This window comes from Oryza brachyantha, chromosome 1, assembly GCF_000231095.2.
Source record: "Oryza brachyantha chromosome 1, ObraRS2, whole genome shotgun sequence".
Lineage (NCBI taxonomy): Eukaryota > Viridiplantae > Streptophyta > Magnoliopsida > Poales > Poaceae > Oryza > Oryza brachyantha.
Genome location: NC_023163.2, coordinates 2,666,967 through 2,679,119, shown reverse-complemented (window position 1 = coordinate 2,679,119; position 12,153 = coordinate 2,666,967). Strand labels below are relative to the sequence as shown.

The 12,153-nt window shown below is 42.3% G+C and overlaps 1 protein-coding gene across 1 annotated transcript; it reads right to left on the bottom strand.

The window, feature by feature from the left end:
• Window positions 1–2,983: 2,983 nt before the first annotated feature.
• On the bottom strand, window positions 2,984–8,930 carry LOC102705680. The gene is made up of 16 exons (XM_040527490.1): window positions 8,696–8,930; window positions 8,552–8,613; window positions 6,652–6,939; window positions 6,403–6,561; window positions 6,166–6,358; window positions 6,016–6,093; window positions 5,704–5,730; window positions 5,528–5,575; window positions 5,319–5,435; window positions 4,815–4,952; window positions 4,654–4,731; window positions 4,446–4,562; window positions 3,927–4,064; window positions 3,766–3,855; window positions 3,560–3,676; window positions 2,984–3,467 (listed from the first exon to the last, which is right to left on the bottom strand). Exons 1-16 carry the CDS (start codon window positions 8,928–8,930, stop codon window positions 3,460–3,462), a joined length of 1,893 nt encoding a protein of 630 aa, XP_040383424.1. The 3' UTR covers window positions 2,984–3,459.
• Window positions 8,931–12,153: the final 3,223 nt, after the last annotated feature.

Sequence of the window (12,153 nt, the reverse complement as noted above, 5' to 3'; positions counted from 1 at the left end):
ATCCGGGCGGAGCTATGCCGCTGCTGGCGCTGGCACCGACGCCGACGGTCGGGGAGGCGCAGGCGGAGGCGCAGGTGCCCCGTGCCGTGCTGTGGATAGGAGGCGCCTACTTGGTGTGCATCCCCGTCTGCTCCGCCGCGGGTGCGGCCTGCTGGCTGTGCTGGGGCGACCGCTCCTTCCCCGGCTGCCTCCGCCGCGACCCGTGGAGGGTGACGCCGGTGCTGATGATAGGGGCCTACATGGCGGTGCTCTCGCTGTTGATCGTGTACACGCACCTCTTCTTGCCGCGGGCGCCCCGCGCCGTGCTGAAGCGTCTCGCCAACGTCGGCGGGGCGTGGGTCATGGTCGTCCTCACGTGGCCGTTCGCTTTTGCTTTCGCACTTCGCCTCGCCTGGTTGGCCATCGCCGTGGATTGCGTCCTCCTCGCCCTCCTCGCCGCCGTCATTGCCCTATGGGTGCGCCTTGCTCGCACGTACGGTTCCTCAGATTAGATTACATGGATAATCATTGTTGAGATTTATATTAATTAATATCCCTGCAATGATTCAGCACTTAATGATGATCATTGCCTGGTAGCTAGTTTGTTAGAAGTACATGCATTATTTATGGTTAGTTGCATCGATGTATAATGTCCTAATATTTATTGCCTCAATATTTCTCGAGATAATCTGCCGCTTCTTCAACCATTATTTCTTGAGATGATCTACCACGCGCGTCGTGGTAAGTGGAAGACACCACCGGAGTGACCGACCATCCGGACTATGCCTGGAAGCATACATTGTTTGAGCCTCATAACTAGGGTGAATAAAAGCATGGCAAGGGAAGTGCAGCACTGCTACCACTCATGAGTACAGTTCATCAGAAGAACAGTTTGTGGCACAAGAGGATAAAAGTTAGAAAGAATTCCTATATGCCACTAAAATTATACCATGTTTCTTTTATGCCATGCAAAAAAAATCAAACTTCTCTCTGTGTCATTCACTTAATTTTTTCTTCCTTACGTGCCACTGCGGTTAAGTTTTCCATCTAACTCTGTTAACTTATTTTGTTTACATTCCTTCTATGCCACTACATGTCAAATGACCCGAAACATAGAATTGAAAATTAGTATTTTCGAATAAAATTTGAAATTAAGACAACAGAATTGAAAATTGATATTTTCAAATAAAATTTGAAAATTGATATTTTCGGATAAATTTGAAATGACCCGCAAGATAGAATTGAAAATTTAAAAAATATCATGGTTACTTGGTTTCTAACATGGTTACTTAGTTTCCAACATTTTTATTTAATACACAACAGTAAACGAGGCAAAAAAAAAGATAGCAGTAAATGATTGCTATAATATAATTATATAGAAAATGGCATGAACTTCATGTAAATGTGATTTGAAAAAGAAATAAAAAAGGTAATCTGGTCCAAATATACATAACAAATATAAATATTCATCATAAAGTTGAAGAATAACTTGATCCAGGACAGATAACAAGGACCAAGAGCAAGACTAATCATCATGGGAAGCTTTCGAAGTGACACAATAGCTTTGGCCAAGTCGGACTTCCCTATCCATTGTGGCCATACAGAAGGAACACTCTGCACTACTCCACATCTCTGCAAGATTCAATGTTTTGCCACTGATCAACCTCCTTGCTGATCAAACGTGTGCTAAGCCCTTAAAAACTCATACCAAACCAGCTCTAGAATAACCAATCCAACCACAGCAATCCATGATCACTACATACAAGTATCATCCAGCTAAAACCAAAAGGCCTTAATCACATAGCACAACAACCGCAAATTTCTTTGGCAAAACTATACATCTTTATTTGTAGGATAAGACCGATTCTCAAGTGCTTTCTAGAATATAAAAAACGCCATATATTAGCAGCCAACTAATCTTTATTGTAGGATAGGACCCGATGCTCAAGTGTTTTCTAAATTATTAAAAATTATCACATATTAGCAGCCAAGTAATCTGGTAAGTGATAATGCAACACAAGCAAGATAGTTTTTTTTAACCTTACATACAAAACAACAATTGAAGAATACAAGTCAATAAATCGAATCGAAGGGGAAATTTGCATAGCTGAATCCAATGCACATATTGACAGATGTTCTGTCCTTGCATAACTAAAAAATACATTAGCTAAGAAATCGAGCAAGCACCTCCACACCTCAATCTGGCTACAAAGTTTTCTTTTTTTTTAAAAAAAATAGGAATCTGTGTCCATGGATTGACATTAAAAAAATAGACAATAATATTGTCTGCCATTTAAATGTGTGGCTGTGTGTTGTATGTGGTTCCAACAGGATTGGATAATACCATAGGGAAGAAGGGCTTTTAGTTTTTTTGTCACTCTTCACCGGGTGGTTCCTATGGGATCTCTAGGAAATATCCAGTATACAAATAGGTAGGGCGACCTAAATAAAGAGAACTGCATAAACACATCAAGAAATGTGTAGTTCTATTAGCAATAGAGGAAAAATGGAAAGGTAAATCAAAATATTACCAGATATACATTAGTGTGGATAAACCACTGAACATTAACAAAAGTCTATCTGCAGCACGAAGTATGCGATTCTGAACCACTGCTCCAATGAATTAAAAGAAAACCGATTAGTGCTCTGGTGTGAGGCATTTACAAGGTTATTCAAAGCAGTATTACTAATCATGAAGCAAACATTAGCAAGAACACTTACCTAGTTGAAAGAAGTTGCTCCACAAAATCCAGCACCATTGAGGCAATGGCGTTAGCTAGCACAAGCCTAGTTCGTGTGTTCAACATAGTACGTAAATTCTTTTGAAAGAAAGCACAGCAAATTCAGTATCATGCACGATGTTTTGAGCCAAACAACAGCAAGCATAATTGCAAGAACAATGGAGCTAGTGGTACAAACTACAAAGTAGTTAAAAGCATGAAGCTGGTGGTTTGGTGCCGTGTGACCATTGGCAGTCTCAGCATTGCGAATTTGTGGTAGTCACTAGTGTGACAAATATGATCTCGTAAATGCATAGCGATAGTTACCAGTTTGATATTATCTTCAACGTCAAGGCCATTGTTCCATTACAGAGGACATTATCATTGTCAAGTGCTAAACACCTATCAGCTCAGTTGGCATTTGTTTATGCCACGACTTATAGCTGGCTGCAATTACAACACAATCGCCACCCATTGCTGACCTACTGTACATCCGCCTTTTCTTCAGACACCCGAAAGCTCCTTCAACATGTACAGCTTATGCTGTGGACATTCGAAAGAAAATTTAGAATTCCATCACATGACCATCAAACTATAAGAGTCTTCGACGATAAGAAGCAGAGAGAGGACAAGGCATGCATCACCAGTTGCATTTGCCGCTTTCTCTTAATCAGGTACCACCGACTTTTTTCTCTCAAAAATGCTTCCTGGATAGTACAACTGTTGAGCATATTACATCTTTATAGCCTTGATTTGACAATCAATGACCTGACCTATGTCAAATATTAGGATTTAGGAAGCATTAACCAATAGCACCACATAATGGAAAGGTAAAATGATAAACTTTGACCGGAAAATACCTGCCAAAGCCCTTCTAGGGTGGAACGGTGTTGCAGATCTAGTGCGATAGAGCTTGCTGATGACCATCCAGTAGTGGATTTCAAGATCTCGAAGTAGCATGGGGTGTGGCTCTGCAGCTGTTGCAGCAAAAGCTTTAGCTCAACAACAATACCACCTACAGGAAAGCCCAAGCATAGTCCTACTAATAGAAAGGACAGTAAGTTACCAGCCATCCCTGAGGCCTGTAGAAGCATTGGAATGTAGAGATCACGTTCAATCTGCATATTCATCCGTGGAATTGCTTCTACAAGTAGCACTGTACAATAAGAGAAAAATGAGCCCATAAGCATACACCGATACCAATATTAGTTGGCTAAAAACCAATACCTCGTGTTTGGAAATTCAGATTTAACATGGGCCTGACTTCATAGATTTCATATCTGTTTCTCACTTGCAAAATCAGTACAGCTATAGAATCGTCAGTGTCAGGGATCATTGATACACTTTCTTCAAGGGGAACAATTCCTACACCAGTAACTCATGATAATCATAAGCCGGAAACCATACGTGATACATCAACAGCCAATAATAGATAACAACTAAAGAAATAAATTTTATAGTCCTTGATAAAGTATCTTAATGTAACAAATTTTTTATGTAAAATTTTAGTTCCTCTATGTGCTAGGTAGGACTGAGTTTTATACTAGAAAATGTGGTACATCCCGGTACAATACCAATGATGGTAAAATTGTCCAACTGAAAAACAAATTCCTTGTGTGTCTCAATTCATATTCAATGTGGCTGGTAGTTGATCATTTTGTAGTGCTGGTTCGACATCAAAATTGCATTAACCAATAGCACCATGTAATGAAAAAGTAAAATGACAAACTTTGACCCAAAAAATACCTGCCAAAGCCCTTCTAGGTTGGAATGGTGTTGCAGATCTAGTGCAATAGAGCTTGCTAATGACCATCAAGTGGTGGATTTCAAGATCTCGAAGTATCATGGGGTGTGGCTCTGCAGCTGTTGCAGCAAAGGCTAATTAAGCTCAACAACAATGCCACCTACAGGAAAGCCCATCCTAGTCCTACTAATAGGATGGACAGTAAGTTACCAGCCATCCCTGAGGCCTGTAGAAGCATTGTAATGTAGAGATCACGTTCAATCTGCATATTCATCCATGGAATTGCTGCTACAAGTAGCACTGTACAATAAGAGAAAAATGTGCCCGAAAGCATACATCGATACCAATAATAGTTGGCTAAAAAACAATACCTCGTGTGTGTAAATTCAGATTTAACATGGGCCTGACTTCATGGATTTCATATATGTTTCTCACTTGCAAAATCAGTACAGCTATGGAATCATCAATGTCAGGGATCTTTGATGCATTTTCTTCAAGGGGAAGAGTGTCTACACCAATAACTCATGATAATCATAAGCCGGAAACCATACATGATACATCAACAACCAATAATAGATAACAACTAAAAAGATAAATTTTATGGTCCTTGATAAAGTATGATGTAATAAATTTTTCATGTAAAATTTTAGTTCCTCTATGTGCTAGGTAGGACCGAAGTTTTACACTAGAAAATGTGGTACCTTCTGGTACAAATACCAATGATGGTAAAATTGTCCAACTGAAAAACAAATTCCTTGTGTATTCAATGTGGCTGATAGTGACCATTTTGTAGTGCTGATTCAACATCAACATTGCATTAACCAATAGCACCACATAATGGAAAGGTAAAATGATAAACTTTGACCGGAAAATACCTGCCAAAGCCCTTCTAGGGTGGAACGGTGTTGCAGATCTAGTGCGATAGAGCTTGCTGATGACCATCCAGTAGTGGATTTCAAGATCTCGAAGTAGCATGGGGTGTGGCTCTGCAGCTGTTGCAGCAAAGGCTAATTAAGCTCAACAACAATACCACCTATAGGAAAGCCCAAGCGTAGTCCTACTAATAGAAAGGACAGTAAGTTACCAGCCATCCCCGAGGCCTGTAGAAGCACTGGAATGTAGAGATCACGTATTCATCCGTGGAATTGCTTCTACAAGTAGCAATGTACAATAAGAGAAAAATGAGCCCAAAAGCATACATCGACACCAATAATAGTTGGCTAAAAAACAATACCTCGTGTTTGTAAATTCAGATTTAACATGGGCCTGACTTCATAGATTTCATATCTGTTCTCAATTGCAAAATCAGTATAGCCATAGAATCATCAGTGTCAGGGATCATTGATACACTTCCTTCAAGGGGAACAATTCCTACACTAGTAACTCATGATAATCATAAGCCGGAAACCATACATGATACATCAACAGCCAATAATAGATAACAACTAAAAATATAAATTTTATAGTCCTTGACAAAGTATCTTAATGTAACAAAATTTTTATGTAAAATTTTAGTACCTCTAGATAAGGACCGAAGTTTTACACTAGAAAATGTGGCTGAAAAACAAATACCTTGTGTGGCTGGTTGATCACTCTGTCGTGCTGGTTCGACATCTGCATTCGTGTTTACAGCCAATGGGAACAAATAACCTAAAAAAATGAAAATGTTAGCTATTTAATAGTTCACCAACCAATTGTTAACAATTTATGACATGTTCTTACCAACAGTTGCAAAATTAATGAGAAGGAGTATCTCAGCAAGATTGAGGATGAATCCTATTGCTGAAGACACCAGAATCAAGATGTGTTCAGGATGGGTATGGAAGGTTATGACAAAAGATACTACAGTCATGATACAACTTGGCACTATATCAATAATAGTTACAATTCTCTGTGATCTTTCAGCAACTCCATGCTGCAAAAAGAAAGGAAAGAGGTAAACTCATTATTTATACATACCAGAATATCCTCCAATTGGATCCAGTGGCAAATGACCAAACTTAATATGCCAAAAGCTCCAAATAGCCACTTCACAAACTCTGATGGATTTGCATCCCAGTTCACAACAAAAAATATGATTGACACAGAAATGATGAAAAGAGCTCCAAGAGCATAGCCCTAAAAAATAAAAATAGCATTAGGTAAACATAAGGTAACAGATCATTAGAACAAGTTGTTAACAAATAATAGAACTAAAAACAAAGATACCATTTTAATTGCTCTTCTATAAGCACAGATGTGCATTAAGTAACAAAAGAGAGACATGCAGAGAAATGCATGCATTAGTAGAAGACCTAGACTGAGATCATTTTTGCTGGTCACATCGGCATACACCAACCATATAATACTGTTAATCAATCCACCAAGCATGGCTAGGGCACCATATAAATCCGTTGTCCTGGAAAATGATCCTGTGTATACGTGGTAGAAATATGGTAATATAGACAAAACTACAGGAACCACCATACCAATAAATGATCCAAACTTGACAATTATCTGCCAAAAAAGATATATATTGTTAATAATTAAATACAAAGAAACATTCACATGCAATTAGTTCAATTAACTAAAGAAATGAAGAATATTGATATATTGAAAACGTGCCCAAAGATGATAGGCCAAATAGGCATGCATTAGTTCATTGTCACACAGAAAATTGCATTAATATATTGATAATACTCATTAGTTTTCGTAGAAGAAAAAAACAACATATTCTTCATGAACACAAATTTATTTGCATTTTCCAGAATGGTTATCTTGATTTTTTTTCATTAGCAAAGTAGCATACATGTTATCAATGCTCCATGTCTGAAACTATTATTACAGTTAACGGCAAATTGATTGAGGCTATAGCAAAAACAACTATGAAGGAGTTGCTTACATGCATCTTACCATTGTTTATTACTCCTACGGAGTAGCACTTATTTTTATCCTTTAGAAAATTAACAACTATGCAGGTTCTTAACAAGCATAACAACCAAACAAAACATTTAAACATCGTACCTGACAACTTGTAACAATTACATGCCCAATTTCACTTAGATATTGATCAATCTAGAATATATTTTTCTGGGTCGGCCAATTAGCCGACCAAATTAACTTAAGATTGGAAAAGGGGGTAAAACTGTGCAGAGGACAATATAGCGGTGGGGCAGCTCAACAATAGAGCTATCGAAAAGAACAAAACCTAGAGTGACCCTAAAACCTAGTTATCGCCTAATCAGAGAGCTAGCTCTCTCCCTCTTTGGAGATTTTGACCTCTCTCAAGATTACCACCTTGGTTCTAGGGGTGGAAACGAGCCAAGCTCAACTCGGCTCGTGAAAGCTTGGTCAAGGACAGGCTTGGCTTAGCTTGGCTTGATAAAGAAATGGAGCAAAAAAGGCAGCTTGGCTTGGCTTGTTTCAAAGCTCGAGCCAGCTTGTGCTACTAGCGGTGACAGAGAGGAGGGAGGCGACGGGTTTGCGGCGCAAGGGACTAAGGGCAACATGTTAGTAGTATAATTGTTACTCTCATTGAGAGGATGACACTAGTAGTTGGGTCAATTTTACTAGTTTATTTCTCACACAATGTCATGCCAACCTGAGGGGTTAGGGATACATATTTATAGCCAGCCAAGTGTTGTCCTAAATGATAGCTAAAAACTAGTCTAAGATACTCTATCCTAGATGTTGTCCTAGAAGATGTTTTATCCTAAATGTCTTAAAAGCAGTTCCAATCTAGCTGATGCGATTACCGTGGCCGGCGGAACGTAGGACTTACTCCTCCGCCGAAGATCGAGACGACGTAGCCCCGTGTCAAGTGCCAAGTTCCGCCGGTGTTGAAACCTCGGTGAAGAGGGTGGCGATGCGACGAGGGTAATTTATCTATGTATTAAGAAGAAGATTTATAATGACCCCGAGTGTATATATTTATACCCATGGGCGGATACGAGTCCATATTGGACACAACACATGACTCTTAATAGATAAAGGCAATAACAAACTTTATCTAATACGACACACGTTTCCTAATAGATAAAAAGAAATAACAAGTCCTGATCGGACTCTAACTCACTTAGAGATAAAGTAAAAATCCTAAACTAACTCTAACTAACAAATAAAATTATGCCGCGATGCCTTGGTCTTCATAATTCCTTCTTGAATCCAGACTCTTCCGGATAAGATTTTCATCTGCCGATTACACCTTTCCTTAACCGAATCAAATAAGGTAATTTTCCAAATTTTGGTGTTAACAGTCACGCGTCGTGCGCACACGGTGTCTCCGGGTCAAGGATGCGGTAGGCCTTCAAGCCCTTCGCGTAGCCGATGAACACCCCTAGGGTGCTCCTGTCGTCGAGCTTGCCGATGTGGCCAAGCTGCTTGGTGAACGCGAGGCAGCTAAAGACCCGCAAGTGGGAGACCGCCGGCTTGCGCCCATGCCAAGCCTCGTACGGCGTCCTGCCGTCGAGGGCCTTGGCAGGTGAGCGGTTGAGGATGTAGACGGCCATCACCACCGCCTCTCCCCAAAAGACATCTGACATCCCTCTCTGCTTGAGGAGGGCCGAGCCATCCCCACAATCGTCTGGTTGCGTCACTTGAAGACGCGGTTCTACTGCGGAATTGTTAACGCCAGATCTTGGCAAATAGTCGTTATAGATTGAGACATGGTTAAAGACCGAATCAGATAAGAAGGGGCGAATCGGCTAGAGGCAGGTATCTGGAAGCGGCAGAGTTGCAGCCAATAGAGTCCGAATCGGACAAGGGTTGGAGTCCGATTAGGGTCAAAGCTAAGAGATAGATTCGGTATCAATTATGTGTCCGTGTAGATTAATTAGGTTTTATCTTGGAGTTCGATTAGGATTCTTGTATCTAATTAGAGTCCGAACCCCGTAAGTTAGTTAGTAACGGATTATTATCCGGTTAGGTTAGTTAATACCCGAGACTATAAGTATAGGTGCCCGGGGTCCGTGTAAAATCTCTCTCGATCAATCTAATTTGGCGCATCGCCTCAAGACCTTCAACTTAATTAAGTCTTGGTTAAGTCCGATCAGCTAGAACAGGACTGTCTTGGTTAAGTCCGATCTCCTGCCTGGTTGATCGATGGGCTGAGTTCTATTATTGCTTTAAACTATTTTAGGTTAAGATAATATTAGTTCTCGATCAGGACCTCACGAGCTCTTCTGTTCAATCTGTTAACGTGATTCTAGTTAACCTGGTTCTATCTCGGTTTGGTCCGACCAATCTGGTTTGCCGAGTTCGTATTATCAGATTAGATCGGGGGCTCGTGAGGGCTTATTGCTGGAGTTTCAGCCAGCGTTATCCCAAGTGATCTGTTGATTGGTTTATTAAGTTCGTTGATCTTCATATTTCTATGATTATATCGTACTAGATCGCATACTGTCTCGGTTAGGTCTGATCTATATAGAGATCTATTCGATCAACCCAATTTAATGAATTGATTGACAGATTACACTGGTTTGCTATCTTATTGATCGTGTGCTACAATAATCAGTCGATTCCATGCATAATATCTAGATCTGTATTGTCTCGATTAGGTTCGATCTTCTAGGTCTGATATGAGAATGAATGCTGTCATGTATTATTGTTTTGTGCTGATGAATTAGTATAGTATCCCAGTTTATGTTTAATTCCACACTTAGCTTTGTATCGGCTATCGATTGTGCGTGCGATAAGTACTGAAGTTGTCTGATCGGCTGATTAATCTTAAGACTGTCTCGGTTGGGTCCGATCTTTTAAGATTAATTAGCTGGTTGGTTTATTTAGTATTTATCCTGCTTCTGACCCAACCGATTGGGCATATTTATGTTTATTATCCTGAAATTCCTGTAAAGCCGATCATCTAGTCCATCAGCTAGGGTCCTGGGACGGTATCGGCTATCCGGTCGATAGCGATTTCGATAGCCGATAGCGATTTCAAAGTTAACTATTTTCCATGTTATATCTTGTCAGTTACAGGATCAAACAGACTGGCACGCCCAGTATTTCTAAGAATTAGGTCCTACACTGGAGTGGTCTAAGACTGATTCCCAGGCCTACGTGTAGGATCGTTGATTGTTACTTTCAGCGTCAACAGGGCTATACGACAGAGTAGTGGCATTGAATGCCCTCATCAGCGTAATACGACACGAATTCAGCTGTCATGAATTCACCGTCGTTGTCGGTACAGAGCACGCGTAACTTGCGGCCACACTCTGCCTCTATAGCAGCCTATGCGCGCCTGATGGCGTCCGCAACCTCTCCCTTGCTACCGAGGACCATCACCCACATGTAGCAGAAGAGGTCGTCTATGAGACGCAGGAAGTAGCAGGAAGTAACACAGTCCTCGTGCACAAGGTCGAGCCACTCCTTGGCTCAGAAGCTCATCTGCTAGGGAAAGGGGAGCCACCTCTGCTTCGTCAACACACAGATGTCGCAGAACTTCTCCACATGGTCAAGGCACAACAGGCCTCGCACCATATCCTTGGCACTGAGCCGCTTCAGGGCCTCGAAGTGAAGATGCCCGAAGCGCTCATGCCACCGCCACGCCTGGTCATCCCAACGAGCGATGAGGCAAACGTGTTGTGCCACCTGCGCGTTGTGGACGTAGAGTCGATTGGTGCCTCTGGTTACCTTGGCAAGAAGGCAACGATGGCGATCACAGGTCTTTCGCCAATCCTAAATCCTCGTAACTCCGTCCTCGATCTCCATGCGCGAACCGTTCTCTTACATTTGTCCAATGCTAATGATAGAGTTCCTCAACGTGGGGATGTAGTAGACTCAGGTGAGCAGCTTGTGCTCATCGGACTTGGTGGTAAAGATAACAGAGCCGGTGCCCTTGATCTCTACATCGAAGGCGTTCCCAAACTTAACGGAGCCTCAGACGCTGGAGTCAAGCTCGATGAAGAACTCCCATCGACCGGTCATGTGATGGGTGGCGCCGGTGTCAAGGACCCACCCGTTAGTCTTGTCATTGCTGGAGCTATCGCCGAGGAGAGCGTGTGCCTTCGGCTTATCAAGGTGGAGGAGAGCTATTGTGGCTGATGCCGCTGGAGGTAGCTCGATGCTTGCGTGTGCTAGGAGCAGAGTCGGCTCTTCTTCCTCCACCTATGTGACATGGGCCTCGCTGCGTCGTGGTTGTCGACAGTCTTTGGCCCAATGGCCAAGCTTGCCACAGTTGCGGCAGGCGTCGTCTCGTGTCGGCTTGTGGTTGCTAGCGGCGCCTCCACGGGCACCACCCTCGGTGCGTCCTCGCGCCCCGACCTAGGTGCCTCCGCGTGCCTTGCGCGCCTTGCCACGGCTATGGCCGCCTTTCGAGGAAGAGGACACCCCCTTCCTCTCGTCACCCTGACAGGCCTTCCACTACTCCCGAGTGAGATGGAGCTTCACCCCAATGATGATAGGCCCCGAGAGGGGTTGTGGCTCATCGCTATCGACGACCTTGAGACGACCTATCACCTCCTCGATCGACATCGTGGTGAGGTCCAACAGACTCGATTGAGCGAGCGATCTGCTTGTACGTCTCTGGGATGCAACGAAAAAGTTTCTTGATGGCTCTCTCCTCATCATAGTTGTCATCGCCGTACTACACCATCTTCTACAGCAGAATGTTGAGGCGGAGGGCAAAGTCATCAATGTCCTCAGCTGGCTTGAAGGCTAGATTCTCCCACTCCTTGCGGAGTGCCTGCAGTGTTGACTTGCGGGTGCGGTCGCTGCCGATGAGTGCCACAGTGA